The sequence below is a fragment of the Scophthalmus maximus genome, chromosome 11, assembly GCF_022379125.1.
Source record: "Scophthalmus maximus strain ysfricsl-2021 chromosome 11, ASM2237912v1, whole genome shotgun sequence".
Classification (NCBI taxonomy): Eukaryota; Metazoa; Chordata; class Actinopteri; order Pleuronectiformes; family Scophthalmidae; genus Scophthalmus; species Scophthalmus maximus.
In genome coordinates this window covers 4964884-4982515 of record NC_061525.1, presented here as the reverse complement: position 1 = coordinate 4982515, position 17632 = coordinate 4964884, and the positions used below count along the sequence as shown (strand labels likewise).

The 17632-nt window shown below is 43.3% G+C and overlaps 2 protein-coding genes across 8 annotated transcripts in view; both read left to right on the top strand.

Moving 5' to 3' along the window:
• Nucleotides 1-7771, top strand: part of slc8a2b (solute carrier family 8 member 2b) — a 132078-nt gene extending 124307 nt beyond the window's left edge. For all 5 annotated transcript variants that reach the window (XM_047335707.1, XM_047335709.1, XM_047335706.1 and 2 more), the window contains 3 exons: nt 468-567; nt 2036-2302; nt 3049-7771. In XM_047335707.1, the coding sequence (XP_047191663.1) occupies nt 468-567; nt 2036-2302; nt 3049-3425 (744 nt within the window). In that variant the 3' untranslated portion in view covers nt 3426-7771. The remainder of the gene's footprint in view (nt 1-467; nt 568-2035; nt 2303-3048) is intronic.
• Nucleotides 7772-9188: 1417 nt separating this feature from the next.
• srsf7a (serine and arginine rich splicing factor 7a) lies at nt 9189-17535 on the top strand. Of its 3 annotated transcripts, none has more exons than XM_035621770.2 (8): nt 9189-9429; nt 11501-11748; nt 11993-12169; nt 12345-12437; nt 12550-12591; nt 12863-12919; nt 13820-13912; nt 16594-17535. In XM_035621770.2, exons 2-8 carry the CDS (start codon nt 11516-11518, stop codon nt 16643-16645), a joined length of 747 nt encoding a protein of 248 aa, XP_035477663.1. In that variant the 5' UTR covers nt 9189-9429; nt 11501-11515; the 3' UTR covers nt 16646-17535. The 3 variants fall into 3 exon arrangements, with proteins under 3 accessions (XP_035477663.1, XP_035477662.1, XP_035477664.1); XM_035621769.2 differs by having other exon boundaries at nt 14714-17535; XM_035621771.2 differs by having other exon boundaries at nt 14138-17535.
• Nucleotides 17536-17632: the final 97 nt, after the last annotated feature.

The following is a 17632-nucleotide window of genomic DNA, read 5'->3' as shown; positions in this document are numbered from 1 at the left end:
TCGTCGACGGTAAATGTAGTAGAAGTATTCATCAAAGGAGCTCAATATTTAGGGGGGTTTCTGGTTCATTACACAGATCAAAAAGTGGTCAGTGCAACGGCGTCCCAAAAACCTTCCTGTCCCCCTCAGAGTGATGTATTTAACTCTCGGAATCACGTTGTCATCAAACTGAATTGCTCCATAGTATCTCCTCTGTCTCAGCAAATCCAGGGCAAAGGGCGACTAAACATTCTAACAGTCAGGACCGATGTTTTCCCCAACATTCACTTCCGATTCAGGAAACGGGATGAGGCTTTTTGCTTCCTTTGCATTGTGAGGAGCTCAGGCTGAATAAACCCTAACCTGTGAAGTCGAGAGGCTCTTGGATGTTGAGGCGGTTTGAGAAAGAGGCGGAGAGAGAGAGAGTAGGACTCCATCACTCTGGTCACCTGGTTGCTAATGAAGTGTGTTGTGCTTCTGATTGGCAGAGCACCGTTGACAAGCTCATTAAGAAGACCAACTTGGCGCTGGTGATCGGCACACACTCTTGGAGGGAGCAGTTTGTGGAGGCTGTCACTGTCAGCGCAGGTGAGCTCTCTCTCAGTGTGTGTGTGTGCGTGTGTGTGTGTGTGTGTGTGTGTGTGTGTGAGAATGTGTGTGTGAATGTGCGTGCTTGTGCGCGCGTGAGCAAACGGTAGGCAAAATGTGTGGTTAATGTTCACTGTTTTGTAAAGATCGATGAACTCAATATTATTATTCATATTCATATCAGCGTTCTGTAAACCAGGGGCCCAATGTTCCCAATTATGACTTTAAAAAATAATGTTTTTTGATATATTATAGTTATTTAATTGTAAATGTATAATTGTTTTGAAAGAGCACATGTACCAACTTTTTTCTTCCAAAGTATCCGAATGTGAAAGCCAGATCTTTAATAATTACTGTTTATAATCAATGGTCCTGTTCTTGTTTTCTTCACTGATGAGGAAAAAAATGGGTTTTCATTTCATTCAGTGCTGTGCGATTTTGGGTTATCCCAGATTAAAGTTGACAGCTGTTAGAGAATTCTTTAGTCGTCGGTCCTTAATGAAACATCTTATGCTGGGATAAGAATACAATATATATATATTCATCTGTTAAGATGGTCACTGTGTCAGATCAGGCGATTTTAGATTCATAAAATCCTGCTATGACGTGAACGAGTGACATGACAGCTCCCTGTCCAATTGCCATTTGCTGTCTTTTACAAAAGTGACTGACGTCACCGGAAAGGACGTGCTTGAGACTGACATCAGATCAGCAGTTTGGAGTTCAGTGCCTTGATTTGGGCAGCATCGACTCTGCCACCAGCTGTGACACCAAGTCTCCTGATCTCGGCGTAACTTGCTCTGTAGCTGTGCTTTGAGTCAATGAAGGGTAGCTACTGTACATGTGTCAACTCTGCCACTGGAGCTTAAACAAACAACTTTGGGTCATCGGTCAGTCATTGGACAATGGACGGCGGCACAGTGGTGCAGTGTGCTTCCCCAGTTTAACAGGTCTGGGTTCGGACCTGACTGCCTGCCCTGTGTCTGCCTGGGTTTTCTCTGGCTTCCTCCCACAGTCCGAAGTCATGCAGCTTAGTTTTATTGGAGACTCTTGGAGAGTGAATGGTGTGGTTGTTGCAATACACTGGCTACCAGTGCCAGCCGGGATTGTCTCCAGCCCCTCCGTGACCCTCTAAAGATAAGTGTTACAGATAATGGATGAGAACCTACGATAAATGTGGGTTCTGATTCAATCACGAATGCTGACTAGGAGTGAGATTTGTGAGTCAACGCCACCATCTAGTGGAAGTCATAGTTCACTACAGACAGTAATCGCTCCACTGGTGTCAACTGGAGATTTAAAAGTCTCTATATGTCATCTGAGTAATCGGTAACCTCACAATGCTGTTTGTTTTTCAATATCACTGTGGCCATGATATAATCAAAATGAAACATCATCTGTCTCAGCGTGGAGCCAAAGCGTACTGCACGATGTTGTCTGATGTTCCTCCCTTTTCTCCCCCCCTCAGGTGACGGTGATGACGACGAGGAAGGTCGCCTTCCATCTTGTTACGACTATGTCATGCATTTCCTCACGGTCTTCTGGAAGGTCCTGTTCGCCTGCGTCCCGCCCACTGAGTACTGGAACGGCTGGGCCTGTTTCTTGGTCTCCATCAGTGCCATTGGCCTCCTCACCGCCGTTATTGGAGATTTGGCGTCACACTTCGGCTGCACCGTGGGGCTGCGGGACACTGTGACCGCTGTGGTGTTTGTGGCTTTGGGAACTTCTATTCCAGGTGAGAGATCATCCAGAGATCAAGAAAGTCGAGACGGTAATAAGGGGTGATTTTTAATAGCTGTCCAGACCACGTAATTAAAATCATGTAACCCAGACCATCAATCAATCAATCAATCAATCAATCAACATTTATTTATATAGCACTTTACAGCAACCACCAGGTATCCAAAGTGCTTTACACTAGAGAGAATAAAACAAACAATAAAATCAGACAAAGGTACATGAAAAGCAGAAGGAAAGTGTCACAGTGCTAAGTATTAAATAAAATAAAAATGTTTTACGGTGGGATTTAAAAAGTGCCCTGTCAGAGATAGAGCGTAAGTCGGGAGGTAATTTGTTCCAGAGTTTTGGAGCAGCAACAGGGAAGGCACCATGTAACTGTTAAATTGGCGAGGCAATTTAAAAGTGGCCAAAATGCCGGACCAGCACGCTGACGCATCCGTTGGCAACGTGTATCAACACTGTTACTAAATCCCAATATTTTTAAAGCTGGGAGTCACATTTGAAGACAAATCTGCCTTTCAAATCAGCAGTTAGTGTAAAAGTATAAGAAAGTATTTGTCTTCAATTTATAACCTGAAACTGTTTCTGGAGGAACATATATTTGAGTACACTTCAAAATTTGAGCCATTATCCCGTTCATTTTAAAAATGGAGTGTTGGCATGCAGCCACCTGTGTTTGTGTGTGCAAGTGTGAAGGTGTATGATTTACTCTTCCCATCTTTTATCTTGTCCTAAACCCAGACACGTTTGCTAGCAAAGTGGCCGCCATGCAGGACCAGCACGCCGACGCGTCCGTAGGAAACGTCACCGGTAGCAACGCTGTCAACGTGTTCTTGGGGATCGGCGTGGCCTGGTCGGTGGCCGCCGTCTACTGGAAGATCCAGGGCAAGGAGTTCAAGGTGGATCCAGGCTCGCTGGCTTTCTCAGTCACACTCTTCACCATCTTCGCTTTCATCGCCGTGGGCGTGCTCATGTTCAGACGCCGGCCCTCCATCGGCGGGGAGTTTGGCGGCCCAAGGGTGCCCCGCATCCTGACCTCCCTACTGTTCCTGGGCCTGTGGTTCCTCTACATCCTTTTCTCCAGCCTGGAGGCCTACTGCCACTTCAGCAGCTTCTAAAAAAGGAGCTGGTGACAGTTCTGGAAGAGTATTGCACAACAACACACATACACATACGTTAACACTCAATCCATACGGTTCAACATGAAACAAGTGTAAGATTCATTTGTTTGATAGGGCTCACTGCAGCCCGGAGGTGTCATGGTCTTTGATGCAGGGATACTAATACTAATAATACTTCAGCTACACGTACGCACACACACACACTTAATATGTACACATGTAAGTTACAGTCATGATAAAGGGCGAGAGCAAGTGTTTGTGGAGAGGCTGAGAAGGGTGAAGACGAGGAGCTACATGCAGCAAAGTTAGCAGAGAAGATGGAGAGACAAAGAGGTTTTAGAGGACAGAAGAAAAAAGACATCGATGTCACCAACTTTACAGGTACAGCTCCACATTTCTTCACCGAGGATGTGGAGCACTGTGTGAAAGCAGGAGTGGAATGTTTACAGCAACGATAACATTACGTTTGTTTACTTAAGGAGATCTGATACAGTGATGATGCTCATCTCATAGTATCGATGAAGGGCGGTTCTCCACACGCGCTGTAAATAGTAAAAGCCAGTGTACATATAGAGAATCGTGTTTTTCATTAGGCCGATATTCATGCCTACCGCGGAAAAAGTTAAGAGCGGGTCGAGAAAAAAAATATCCCAGAGAATGAGAAGCTGCTTTTCTGTAGAATGAGTCAAATGACAGGTTCCTGCTTCTTCTTCTGTCAGATAAGCTTCAATCTTGTTGTTTGTTGTTTTTTTAATTTACGCACAGACTGAATCGTTACAGATCCCGAGCCTTAGAAAGGTGAACAGGACAGGATGAAAAACAGAGACGTCGGTCGATCGACGAATGATAAACTGGTGACGTTTTATTAAAGAGCAATACTTCAGTCGGATGCGTCTCTTATGCCGTATGGTTCCGTCGCTGATGGAGATTTGTGTATCAAACTGAACGATTATAATTTTGCATGTGTAGCCAGATACGGAGCATCTTCACATAATAAGTCACACATATATATATATATATATATATATATATATATATACTTTACTATGTTGAAAGGAATGAACGGAGGTCACTGAGCAGCAGTCAGTCATCACTGTGTCGCGGCGCTGGAGACTAATCCATTGATGTGGCATGTATCGTGACAGACTAATCCTCTCGTCAGTCTCAGCAGCATTTCAGACACACATGCATGGACGGTCGAACAAGACTCAACAGTGTTAGTTTACTTAAAAGAGTGAAGCCTCTAAAACCATGTAGATCACAATTAAGTACCTTCATGAACTGACAAAATGGATTCCAATCGTGGAGATTCACCCTGCAGCACATTGATCAGGACGCAGGGCCCTAGTGTACACATTAGTTAGGATGCGGGAAAATAGTTTACAGCACGCTGTCGCTTCGAGATGGCACCCAGACAATGCCTTAAGGAAAACCCTCAAGTGAAAAATCTAGTATTCAAGCTTTCAGCTGTACAAACTGTCCGGGCTGCACTTTGTTCGACGTTACTACGACATACTGTGTTGTGTTTCTCTTTGGTCTTTAGTTGACAAACTGTCAGTGTGCAATATATACGACTGGAGGAAAACTATGAACTGTCCGAAGTTTCCACTGGTTCTGCTGATCAGCGCGACACTGGACATCTCTCGTCCCGGCAAGGGTTTTTGTTGTAATGTGTCCCTGCCCATCCAGCCGTGCTCAGAGCACGATATACTGTGTGTGTTAGTAGCAGATATGCTAAAAAAAAAACCTAAAAAAAACGTTCCATTCTCTTGCAAGGTCTACACATTGTTTGAAAGGACTAAGTGAAGTCTATAATCTAATGTCCTCTACTTTGTTTATAGCCTGTAGGTTAACAGCTGACAGGTCTGACACCGTCTAATCTGAAACAGTGTAGGTTTAAATCAAAAGACAGTAGCTGTAGTTGAAACATAGCCCTTCGAGGAATGTATGTGTTGCTCAGTATTGCATGGCACGGTTGGAACAAACAGTAAAATCTACATGGCTACTGGAACTACTGGCTGCTTAATAGACAGTAAACCGGAGAAAAACACCGAACGGCATACGCAGACATCGTCTGATCCGCTGTGACATTTACACGCTGACATTTCAGCTTTATTGCTGTCAGCGCTGAAAGGTCAGTGCATGAAAAAATGTCTCAAAAACCATTGTGAGCATTGCAATGTGTGACATCAAACAACTATTGGTTTTGACGAGAAGCAACGAGACCCCGGGATCCTTTTGCACACGAGGAGGATTTAGCATGTTGACACGTCAACATTAAAATTGCTGTAATATTCACTGCCTAACATCAGCCACATTAATATAGTTCTGTGGGAACATTTTACCTCTGCGCTGCAGGTGCATTTCAAACATTTCACACCGCAAATGATAAGTGCTATACAAGTGGAAACTTTTATTATACATAATAATATCAGAAAGATTTGATTCAGTTAGCTTCAACTAACCTTACCTTGTAGACTTTCTAAAGCCAGTTTTGTATCTTTTCCTTACAGATGTAGCCGAGTTAGACTTTTTTGTACTTCTAAACAATGTTTAGAGTAGTATCAATATGTCGAGTTGGTAGTTACACTTACATCGTGACGGAATTTAGTGGATTCGATTTTGATATATTTTCCACAGAGGAAACTCCCCTTTGAACTGCTCAAACAATGTAGTGTATCATAACCAAGCATAATCTCATCTCCTATAGTCAACTACTTTGTCTGCGGACTTGTTTGTGTCTCTGTCACTAATGTATATTTCTTCTCATGAGACAATTTAGATATTTATTTATTTATTTATTTACAAGAAGAATATTTATCTATTGATAAGCTGTGCCGCAGGTCCTTGAGGTGAAACAGTTTTTAGGGGTTTAGTTCAAGGACTGTGGTTTAACGTGCAATACAGGCAACAAAAAAAAAAAAAAGTTTAAGTACATCTTATTTCGTTATTGACTTTGACGAGAAGTCAGTTCACACGTTTTTTGTTTTTTTTCTGCTGCAGTGTTTGTTGTTTCCCTCCGTCGACGTACATTTCTTCATCCAGGTCTCCTGAAGGAGGAGGTCTTATTGTAAGTAGCATGTTTACATGAAGAAACAGTGCAGAACATTGCCAGTATGATTGTAAGTCTCGGGTTGACATGAGCTAAATGGGGACATTTGGTCGATACTAACAGTGGCTGTGAGGCAGGTCAGTGGTGTGTGAGGTGGTAACAGGAGCTGTAAGTGAAGTCGACTCACTGAACCACCAGGTGGAACCAAGATAACACAACACACGCAAACACACACACACACACACACACACACACACACACACACACACACACATACACAGGTCTGCCGAACTCTTCTGTGATCAGCACCAGATGGAACAGACCAGTCCAGCTCTGATCCTGCGCCCAGCTTCATCTCAGCAGATGTGACCCAGATGTGGCTCAGCACCCAAACACAGAACTGAACTACAACGTCCAGACAATGTTCCTTGTTTCCATGAACTTCTGTACTAACCTGTCCGGCTTCGGCCTTTGCTGTCCTGTAGCTAGATGTGATGCCTCCCACCCCCTCCGATCCAGACTCTCCCCCTCGCCCCTCCCTGCCCAGTGTGCGTCTGTGTTTTCTTCCCCTCCGTGTTCCCCTGCAGATTGCATGATGTATGTGTGTTAGCAGCATGGTCTACTGTGATGGACACCTATAGGCATAATCTATCAGGTCGATTCCCCACAATCCCAAACACCGGAGGCGCTTTGTGAAATAGAATGATCAAGTGGCACACGCAGACACAACCACAACAGTACAGATACACTGAATGGAAACACACACAGAGTTAGCATTTATGGATTCTGTGTCTACTGCGAATTTGTTTCGTTCCCTTTCGAGGCTGTGAAAAGAGAGTCCGCTCTGTTGTGCCCAGGCTGCGTCTGCAACGAGCAACATCCCGGGTCATCTTTTTCGTTTGTTGGTGTTACAATGTTTCTGTGTCCGTGTTAGTGTCCCCCTCCTTCCCTCTCCCCCAGGTCTTGCTCTTCAATGTGTCTCTGTGAGGTCTTTTCCTGTGATGATGAAAATTTCTCTCTGCCTGAACCTTTGTATAGGAAATAATGACTGAGTTACTACAATATCATGTGATAGACATATACATTTATTCGATGCTGTAATAAATTATTAACTGAAGATGATATAAAAGGGTTTTTTTTTATGAAATGCAGAAAAGAAAAATTCTTACATAAGTGACACCTTGTTTTTCGAGAACATGGCATGAGTTGTAATGTGTTACTGAAAGAAAATGAAGGTCTTTAATCAAGTGAAGTTGACCGTATTGAATATAGTTTATTTATTTTCAAGGCGTGATGTGTCTGAGTCGTTATTTTTGCACTGAACGAGCACGCAGCAGGCAAAGTCGACAAGGTCCAACTATGGGACAACAGCGTCTCCTCGTATGTAGGGATCAGCACCACACAGGGCTTTTGTTGACCATAACTCAAGGAGTGACTGCAGTCTAAGTATGCACTGTTGGGGAAAAACAACAAATAAAAATATCAAATAAAAATAAATAGCATTAGATTTGGACTTGGTGAGTTGGACTCATCAGTAATACATCCCTCGCACACTTTATAATCATAACCCACAGGGACCTACTGTACCGAACTCACAAAAGCACTTTAAATGTCTCGGCGTGTGTCCAGGTGACAGGGAGATGCAAACTCGCCAGCTTATTTTTACTTCATTTGAATATATGAGTAAATATCCATCATTATTCTCCGACACCAAATCAGTCGATTGACAGAAAATGAACTGGCAACATTTTCTATAATGTATGATTTGTAATTCAGCAAGCATAGATACAAAACATTGTAGTTTCAGCCTCTCAAATGTGAGGATTTAAAGTTTCTTCTATGTTTGATATGTCACTTAATATATTTGGGTTATTATGTTTGGGCTGTTGGTCAGACAAAACACTGGACTCTGACATTTTTACATTTTATTAACGAGACAATTAAATAAAAAATAATTAATCACTAATGAAAATGTGCTTTAGTTGCAGCACTAACAGTATTAGGAATAGTTTACAGTTATTTTTTGCTACCGTCACAACAATCCTGCTACCACTACTACTCCTGTGATGAATGAGAATAATCCGAAATTAAACAAATAAATGATTTGCTGTTATAAATTAAGATTAGATATAGATAGATTGATAGATACTTTAATCATCCCAAGCTGGGAAATTCACAAGCTTCCACGCAGTTTAGAAACCTTCACCAGCCAAATGATGAGAACATTACTGAATGAAAAATTACATTTTGGTACAAGTATTTTTTTTATTCCAATACAATTGCACTTTATCTTATACACATTTTTTGAATGTGAGATTTGTACTTGTTTTTTTAAAATACGTATTTATTTGTGTTGCATACAAAAAACTGGAAAAGGTCTACAAAGGTAAATTGGAGTTTTGCCAACTTTGGTGTTCTTTTGATAAAAATGAAAACAATTCAACCAGATCGTATGTTTAATGTTTTTGTTGTTTATTCGTCCAATTTAAGTAAAAAAGCAATTATAGAAAACAGGAATTATAACGCAAAAAAACACAAACTGCCGTGACATTTAACAACATACAGCCACGACTAGAATTAAGACGTTACTTTTGTTTCCCCATAAAATATAAATGAATGAAAATACTGAATAATTCGGGGTTAAGTTGTCACTCGGTCACTATGGTCACGCTGCCCATTCCGAAAGGACTCACCGGAAGCGTCTTTGTGCGCAGGTGCGGAAGTGACGGGGTCAAGTCGCGGAGTCGATTTTCGTTGCTGGTGCCTAACCAACGGGTCACCAGCGGGACAGGCGCGGAACCGTTCGTCACGGTGGCGGCGTAACGAGTTCTTTCTGAAAGTAGTGGTCTCGTACGGGTGACAATAAAACCCCTGTCTTCTGTTCGAGACGTCGCGAGGTCTATCGGTGCCGGGAGCGGAGTCGGAAACCAACGGAACGGCGGAAGAAAGGTAACGTTAGCTAGCGCGTGCAGCCGCCATTGTTTATGAGCGGGCCGAGAGCGAGGCCTCTGACTTATCCACGGATTCAACCGCGTGTTTACTCGCACAGCTAAACGTGCACTGTGTATTTCATTTTGACTGTTAAGCATTCAAATATCTCCCCGCGTGAAATTGTATATTGAAGCGATGGTGGGCTACAAAAGGACTCCGCCATGATCCGGTGTCGGTGACTGAAGTGGAACTGTGCGCGTTCGGGTCCTCGTTTGATTCGATCAACAACCAGAAAAGCCTAGTTCAAGAGACGCATGACCAAACAGCTGCGCGTCTTAACCGAACACGAAGACGCGGTTGATTTGGTGCCGTGAGAGAGGCCAACGTTATGATGATGATGATGATGATGATGCTGCGAAACAGCCCGTTGCGGTCGCTCAGAAACAGTAGGGGCCATGTGGAGCCGCTGCACCTGCAGAGCCACAGGAAGAGCCCTGCTCAGACCTTTCTCTCCCGCCGAGATCTCTACCACCTCCGTAGACCACGTCGTGTCGGGCACTGTGAGCTTTAACCAGGGGCACGGAGAGGGGATTCTCCCTTCAGAGGCACCAACGAAGTCCCTTATCAGCATCCGTGTGTGTGTGTGTAGGAGAATAGATGGGTGAGAAAATCCCTAACAAATCAGAGTTTCTGCCCTGTTCACCAAAGTAACCTCAAGATTTTATCATTTATTTAGTTTGAATCACAGAGTAGATTACAATGAAACCAATTATCCACATTCAATAATCTTTATCCTCATCCAGTAAGGTCCATAATTCAGGGCTGCAACTGACCGATTGACTAACATAAATTTTCAGCACTATAATTAATCAATGACCCGATTGATTTGCGGTTTTTGAGGTAACTTCAGGTTTAACCCTGGGGTTTCCGTCCTACGAAGCTGGTTCTATTCTTACATGGGTAAATCACAGTGGTAACTCATGCTGAACGGCAAACCTGCTGGTTGAAGGAGACACACTTGGTTTGAGCTCCTGTCTCTTTAAGGCCCCTTCTCGATAAAGCCCAGTCTGCTCTAATTGGCTGGCTGGCCAACACTGCTGTGATTGGTGAACTTCTTCCAGCGTGTGTAGAAGTTTCTCTTGATGTCACTGTACCGGCATTGTTTGGGGGGCGTGCCAGACTAGCCGATACACATGCCATATGCACTTAAAAAACTATAACCCACTACAGGAAAAGGATATCTCTCCTTTAAGGTCGAGATGAAAGATCAAAGCCAGTCCAGCTACTGACCAATCAGATCACTGGAAAATAAGACATGTCATTCTACAGGATTCTGACTGGAACTAACGGATTCAGCATAACGTGACAAATAATAAAGAGCAACAGATATTGAGCTCAACAGTGACCTTCCACTTTTAGAACAGCTGTGGTTCCGGAGATGAATTTCAGATTCACTCAGTCATAAAATCCTAACAAAAAGAGTTTTAAGCCACAAACCAAGCTGAACTACAAGATGAATATTTACAATAAAACATTTTATTTGCAGCAAAAAAAATATGACTTTGTACATGTATTGTTTTAAGAGTGAAGGAACTACTCATTCCACAAACCATTGCGAAGGGCTTTCCAACGACTTCCAACCAATCGGAGGAGTCAATGTTACACTGTAGGATTGTTGGTAGTATAGTACTTCTCAATGATATTGCAAACAAAAAATATTGGGTTTTTTAAAACATAGTTGATATCATACGGACTTGTGGCTTCATAACCTCATAGCTCGTGCTGCTTCTACCTCGGATCGTTACGTCATCGTGGCTAATAATCAAAATATTGATTCACACTATGAACGGGATTTTCTCTTCAACTTCTCTCCTCTGCTTCGGCAGCAGCTTTTGTTCATCATAGTTTGATCTTCGTCAGACAAAAAGGCAAAAAAATCACTCAATAGTAAACTTGATAAATTCCTGCGCTTATTTACATTATATTTTTAGGCTGACTTTAAGTTTAGAAAAGTATTTGTCTGAGTGCTTTTCTGTTTTAGTTGATTAACTTGTTGAGTAACGGACTAATCCTCCCCTTCTCCCAACAGGTTAGGTTAGTAGAGATGTCTAGTAGAGACTACTCGTCCTCCTCCCGTAGTTCGTCTCGGGCCACTGACTGTAAAGTGTACGTGGGTGACCTGGGCAATGGAGCTGCCAAGGGGGAGCTGGAGCGAGCATTCAGTTATTACGGCCCACTGAGAACCGTCTGGGTGGCCAGGAACCCACCTGGGTTTGCCTTTGTTGAGTTTGAGGATCCCAGAGATGCAGAAGATGCTGTGAAAGGCATGGATGGAAAGTGAGTAGCCACATTTTTCCTGTATTAGGTTTTTTGTATTAGAATTTTTCCCATTAAAAATAGAGGAAGAGCAGTAGATGTGGTGGCTTGTGCGTACTGCTCCTACTGATCCCACGCAAAACGATATCAGCCCAAACTTAGTCAATCAGCGGTTTGACCTAATCTAGGTTTGTTAGTCCTTGTAGTCGGCGTGAATACTCTTCCAGTTGTTGGCCTCTTACTAATATATATATTTTTGACTTAGGCTCCTTTGTGGATCCCGTGTTCGTGTGGAGTTGTCAACGGGCCTCTCCAGGAAGAGCCGTGGGCGCCCAAGCCGACGGCAGTTTGACCCCAATGATCGGTGTTACCAGTGTGGAGACCGAGGCCATTATGCTTACGACTGCTATCGTTTCAGCAAGAGAGGCGGCCGTCGCAGCAGGTGAAGAAATGCAGCCTAGTTTTGCACACGGTTGTTTCTGATTAGTTATTCAGTGCGCGTTACTGGGCTTTCAATCCGCTCAGCATTTGTTGCTCTGATGCGAACAGTGTTTATCATCTTGAAGCATAAAAGGAGCAGAGGATAGATGTGAATGGACTTTGTCTTTCCTTTCCAGGTCTCGCTCTCACTCAAGGTCTCGCTCCAGGTCCCGGTCCAGGTCCCGTGGACGCCGTTATCACTCTCGTACTCGCAGCCGGAGCCACAGCCGGTAAGCCAGCATAAAAACAGTGGAGTTTTGTCATATTTATTGTGGCCAGCCAAGGTTAACAGATGGGCCAGTGTTGATCCTTTTTGTGACTTGTTTTCCCTCGCTTTCTCAGGAGCCGCCGCAGGTCTCCATCCTATTCCAGACGCAGGAGCAGGTGAGACCACAGCTTGTTGATCTGTAGTCATTTTGTCCATTCGTCTGAGTGCTGTTTGTGTTGTTGGTGAGGTTTGCGTTGTGTAAATCAAGGTTTTTTTCCTTCTTAGAGGAGGGTTGGACGGATTCTTATTACCTCCCTGAGGGTTCAATTAAGTACATGTGCAGAACGTGTAATTTGTTCAGCCTCACAATGGTCGCTGACACTTCTGGTGTTGCCTTAGTTCCCACCACAGCTGTAATTAAACCCTCTTTGTTTCCTGTCACACCAGGTCTGGCTCTCCAGCCCGTTCCAAGTCCAAGTCCAAGTCCAGGACTCCGGCGAGGAGGTAAGTCGTGTAAATAGAATGTTGTGAAAACATAATTACAGACCTTTCCTCTGAAACACCCCGTTGTTGTCCCATCTGTCCTTGGGACATAGTTTTACAGTGAGACCGAGACAGCTCTATGATGATTTTGCATCATCGTCAAATTGTCGCTTCAGTTGTGTTAGTGTCTTTTTAATGAGTGTATCAAAAGCAACACTTTACCTCTGTATCACATACCTGTTATAGCTCTGTAACTCACAACTTTCAGTGGGGATTTGTGCCATTCTTGTGCGTTCTTATTTTCTGAGATACTTGTACTGATTGGACATATAGTGTACAGGAAGCAGTCGCGTTTAAAAAGATATATTGCAATGTGAAATAAGAAATTAATCCAATTCCATTTTATTTGTTTAGTGCCAAATCACAACAGACATTATCTCGAGGCACTTTACATAGTGGGGTCAAGACTTCGCAATATTACATAGAAAACGCAACAGTTCCCACAATGAGCAGCAGTTAGCGATTTAAAAAAAACAAACTCCTTTTTAATTGGAAGAAATTTGTAGCAGAACCCGTCTCATTCGTGTGCTGCCATCTGCTGCGACCGGTTGGAATTGAACAAAATTTTACTTGATGGTCTACTAGACCATCATCAAGTCAAATGATGGTCAACAATATTAAGTGTTGTGAAAATGAATTTAGTTTCAAGCACACTTGGGGTGGGAAGATGATGTTGCCAGACTCTAAAACAAAAAAGATCTAGAGATCTTCCTGTCAGCTCACTTTGAAGGGCCGGTGAACGCTGAACAACGAGATTGAGGTTTGTGTGCATCTGCTTCTCTGAGCTATTGCAACATCTCCCATCCCAGTCCCTAAAAAAAACGTGTTGCATATATAACTTGTATTTTCTTCCACTTCCAGTCGCTCCAGGTCTCGGTCCGGTTCTGCGCCAAGGCGACGCTCTGTCTCCCGATCCCGCTCACGAACCCCGCCCGCCAACCACAAGAGGAACAGGTAAACCCTCCATCTAGATGTCTCTCATTCACTGAAACAGAGTGTTAGGCTGTCTTAATAGATTTCTCATGCTTGGTTTTACTCAGACATTGAAGTGTGTAATACATCAGTAGGAAGAAGCTCGAGTAAGGTCAAGATGATCCATTACAGGTGTTAGCTATCTCAGTTCAGACCACAACTATGAGGGAGATTCCAGGTTAGGGTCAGTTATGTTCTTCACACTAGACAGAGTTAGGTGCTCCATCGTGGACAGGGGATGACTGCCACCTAACGACCGCCACATGACGATGAGAAGGACAACCGTCGAGACCTCTACCTCCTCGGCACAGAGGACCTGCATCTTCTGCCACGTCTTCTGCCGCTGCTGTTGGCCAGTAGTGGAGTTGGGAAAGTTAGAGGACAGGGACCTGAGCCCTCATGATTAATGTAGGGAAGTAAAGTAGATGAAAGATTAGACCTCTCTCTTGTGCTCTTTGCCAATGCTCGAGGACTCTGCACTTTTAGCACTGTTAAACTTAAATGTGGCTCTTAATCTTTGCCGCTTGAGCATGAAAAGAGCACATGAGAGACGGTGTCCGTCCAGCCTGTAAACTGTTCAGACTCATAGCAGCTATAACCAGTGAGTATTATAAATGTTCTTTTTTTTCTTAAATTTCAATTCCATATCCTGATTTGGCTAGATCATGAGAACTATCCAGAATAATATTTAGCTGAGATCAGACAAAGCAAAAACCGTTGGTGTGACTTACGGTAAGCATCTTTGCAGCACAGTTTTGTTTATTTTTCATATTTTCTTTAAAGCGTGTGGTGGGAGCTGAGCACTGCACTGTCACCGCAGCTGATCCCAGGCCCAGGGTCTGCCAGCTGGCGGTGTGTACGTCCTGCGGGAGGGTGACTAAGCGCTGACCTGAGATCAGCCTTCGCCTGCATCTGGTGTTAGACAGCGAGAAAGAGGTCGACCTACTGACCGAACCCTCCCCGGTCACAGTGAATGGGTGACCGTCTGTTCAACCGACGCACACGCTCAGACGAGATCAGCCCGCGCACGCTTACAGTTGTTCTACTAGAGCCAGCCTTCAGATCTACAAGAGGGCTGACCCACACAGATCAGAGTTCGACAACTACCTTTTTTAACCCAATACCTACCTACCAGACCCCTACCTACCAGAGTTCTTCGGCCTCTGTCTTAGCTTCTGAAAGTGAGTGAGAGAGAGCTGACGAGAGATCAGTCTTCAAGAGCCTCCCAGCGCAGTGTCTCTACAAGTTGTAGTCATCCGTCCTTCAGTCCTTTCATCCTACGCTTCTCTGTACTTGTTGTTTCTACCACTGTCTCCAAAGGTAACCAAAATCAAAACCCCCTGACAAGCTCATGTTGATGATGAAAGAAACCTCATGTTATCTGGGAAAACTGGTTATAATAGAGCTAAAGTTGGGCCTATATTTGCAATATGTACGTTTTTGCAATCGCTGCGTAGCAGACGTTCGCATTAACAGCTGTTAACAAGAAGAAATTGTTTAAAATGCCTTCCTTAACTCACCAAGTGCTGTATCCAGCCATGTAGAGCAACACCGATGTTAACTTAAAAAGCTTCTATTTCTATCGCCTTTTATTTGCCGCTCAGCAGGGTTTCCTGGCGGATGCTGATGATAATGGTTGCTTGCCAAGAGCCTCAGCGTTTGCGCTTCATGTGGTTATTGCCTTTACAAGACAAGAAGTCAGAGTACAAGCAACTTCTTCAGCTTCTTCATCATCCTCTCGTTTGAAAGAGGGCAGACCAGACGGGATGGACAGGGGCTTGCTGGTTTCCATGCTAACTAGAGCAGAAGAAAAAACGTGATAGACATAGAAGCCAAACAAGAGTTAACATTGGTGTTGCTTTCCACTGATGTGGACAGCTCCTGGCAAGTTGAGCAATGAAGTTTAATGCTGAACTGAAAAGTGTTAAATACACAGCTGTTAATGCAAGTTTTGACCACGAAGCAATAGTAAAAACTTGTATATAGCATCTTTTCACAAGCATGCACAATGTACAAATGTGTGGCTGCATGTGGGAGTGAGTGACTGACTGACTGACTGAGTGGAAGGACGTTTAATGGGCTGATATCTATGAGGGGGCTTGTCAGATATGTTTTTCGTCTTGTGCTGTACATGTCACAATAGCATTAGCATTTTTAGCTGTTTTTCAATTATAGTCTCTATTCTAGTTCTCAAACTCAGAACAAAAATTAATCCAGAACAGTCGCCAACAGTCTTTACTGTCCCATTTCTGTTTGTAGTTAAAAACACACCCCCACTTAGACAAGAAATTGTGTAAGCAATCTGTTCTCATAGCAAGTGAAGAGTCACTGTCAAGGCTGTCATTTTCTTAAATATGTTTGTTTCCCCAGGAGGTTCAATTATGTATTAAGCTTTTGAACCTGCAGTTACTTTATCAGAAAGACAAAAATTAATTGCGTGGGGTGAATTTTACACTCAAAGGCAGACACAAATAATCAGATTGGGACTGCGGTTTGAGAAGTCAAAGTTTTCAGTTACCAAATAATCAGCATCCATCCAGAATTATACAACAGGGTGTACATTGTAAAAATAAAAATATATGTTAAGTAGTGTGGAATTATTTTTCTGATCATCCTTCCAACCTCCAATGTGGCAAGCTAACTCCTTCCTGTTTCTGTTTCAGTCGTTCCCGTACAGGAAGTCCAAACCGAAGCGCTACACCAGCAGATGACTGAGTGATGAAGACTATTAGACACACACATAGAGACACAGACACACAGACTCACACACACACACACACACACACACACACACACACACACACACACTCTTTCTCTACTTGACAGACCCTCAAGCCCTGCACCATGTCTGCTTTTACAGCCCTACAGCAGCTTGGTTTTTTTTTGTACTGTCTGCCCAGCCTCTTGTCGTTGAAGTTAATTTTTCTCCTCAGCGCTGCGGCCTGTGTATGGCCTCACAAAGCTTAGTCAGTCCGGCAGACAAATCGGTTTTAAATGCTCTGTCGCTGCCATAAGTCATCTTTCTTCTCAGCTATTAAGCAAAGTGTAAGAAGCTGAAACTATGTTAAAGCAATACTGTATGTTGCAGTTGACTTTTATCAGTAGTTCAGGCAGTTAACACAGTAAACTGCAGTTGAAGATTGTCCAGTTCTTGAAGGTGAGAGGACATTGTATCGAATAACTGCTTTTATTTCCTATGCTTGAATTTGTGAACCTCAAGATATTTTTTTCCCTCGTTGAGAATCGGCAAAGACAAAATTGGTTTTGTATCCTGCCCAGTATGATTTTTGAGTTCAAATACTGTTTATCATTTCTTGTCATATTGGCATAGACAAAGACACTGGCCTGCATGCCTGTCACATTCCTACCGTTTATTGTGTCTGTTCTGCACTGCCCTTTTTACAAACCCAATCAGCTTGACTGTGGGTCTCCCCCTCCCCCCATGTGTTGATTCCTGAGGTGTTCCTGTGATTTTTGATTTTAAAATAAATACAGTGCTGAAGTTTGATTTCTTGTAAGGGCTGCTTTAACTGTTTGGTTCTGTTTCTGGCTTCGACAGCAAGACAGTGGCAGTTTTTATTTTTGAATAAACCTCTTCAACATTCGTATTTACTTTCTTTTTTCACTTAAGTTTTGTGCAACATGAAAAAATACTTGGTGTTCGCCTGATGTTCTCCTTAATTGGGTGAACTGCAGGATTTC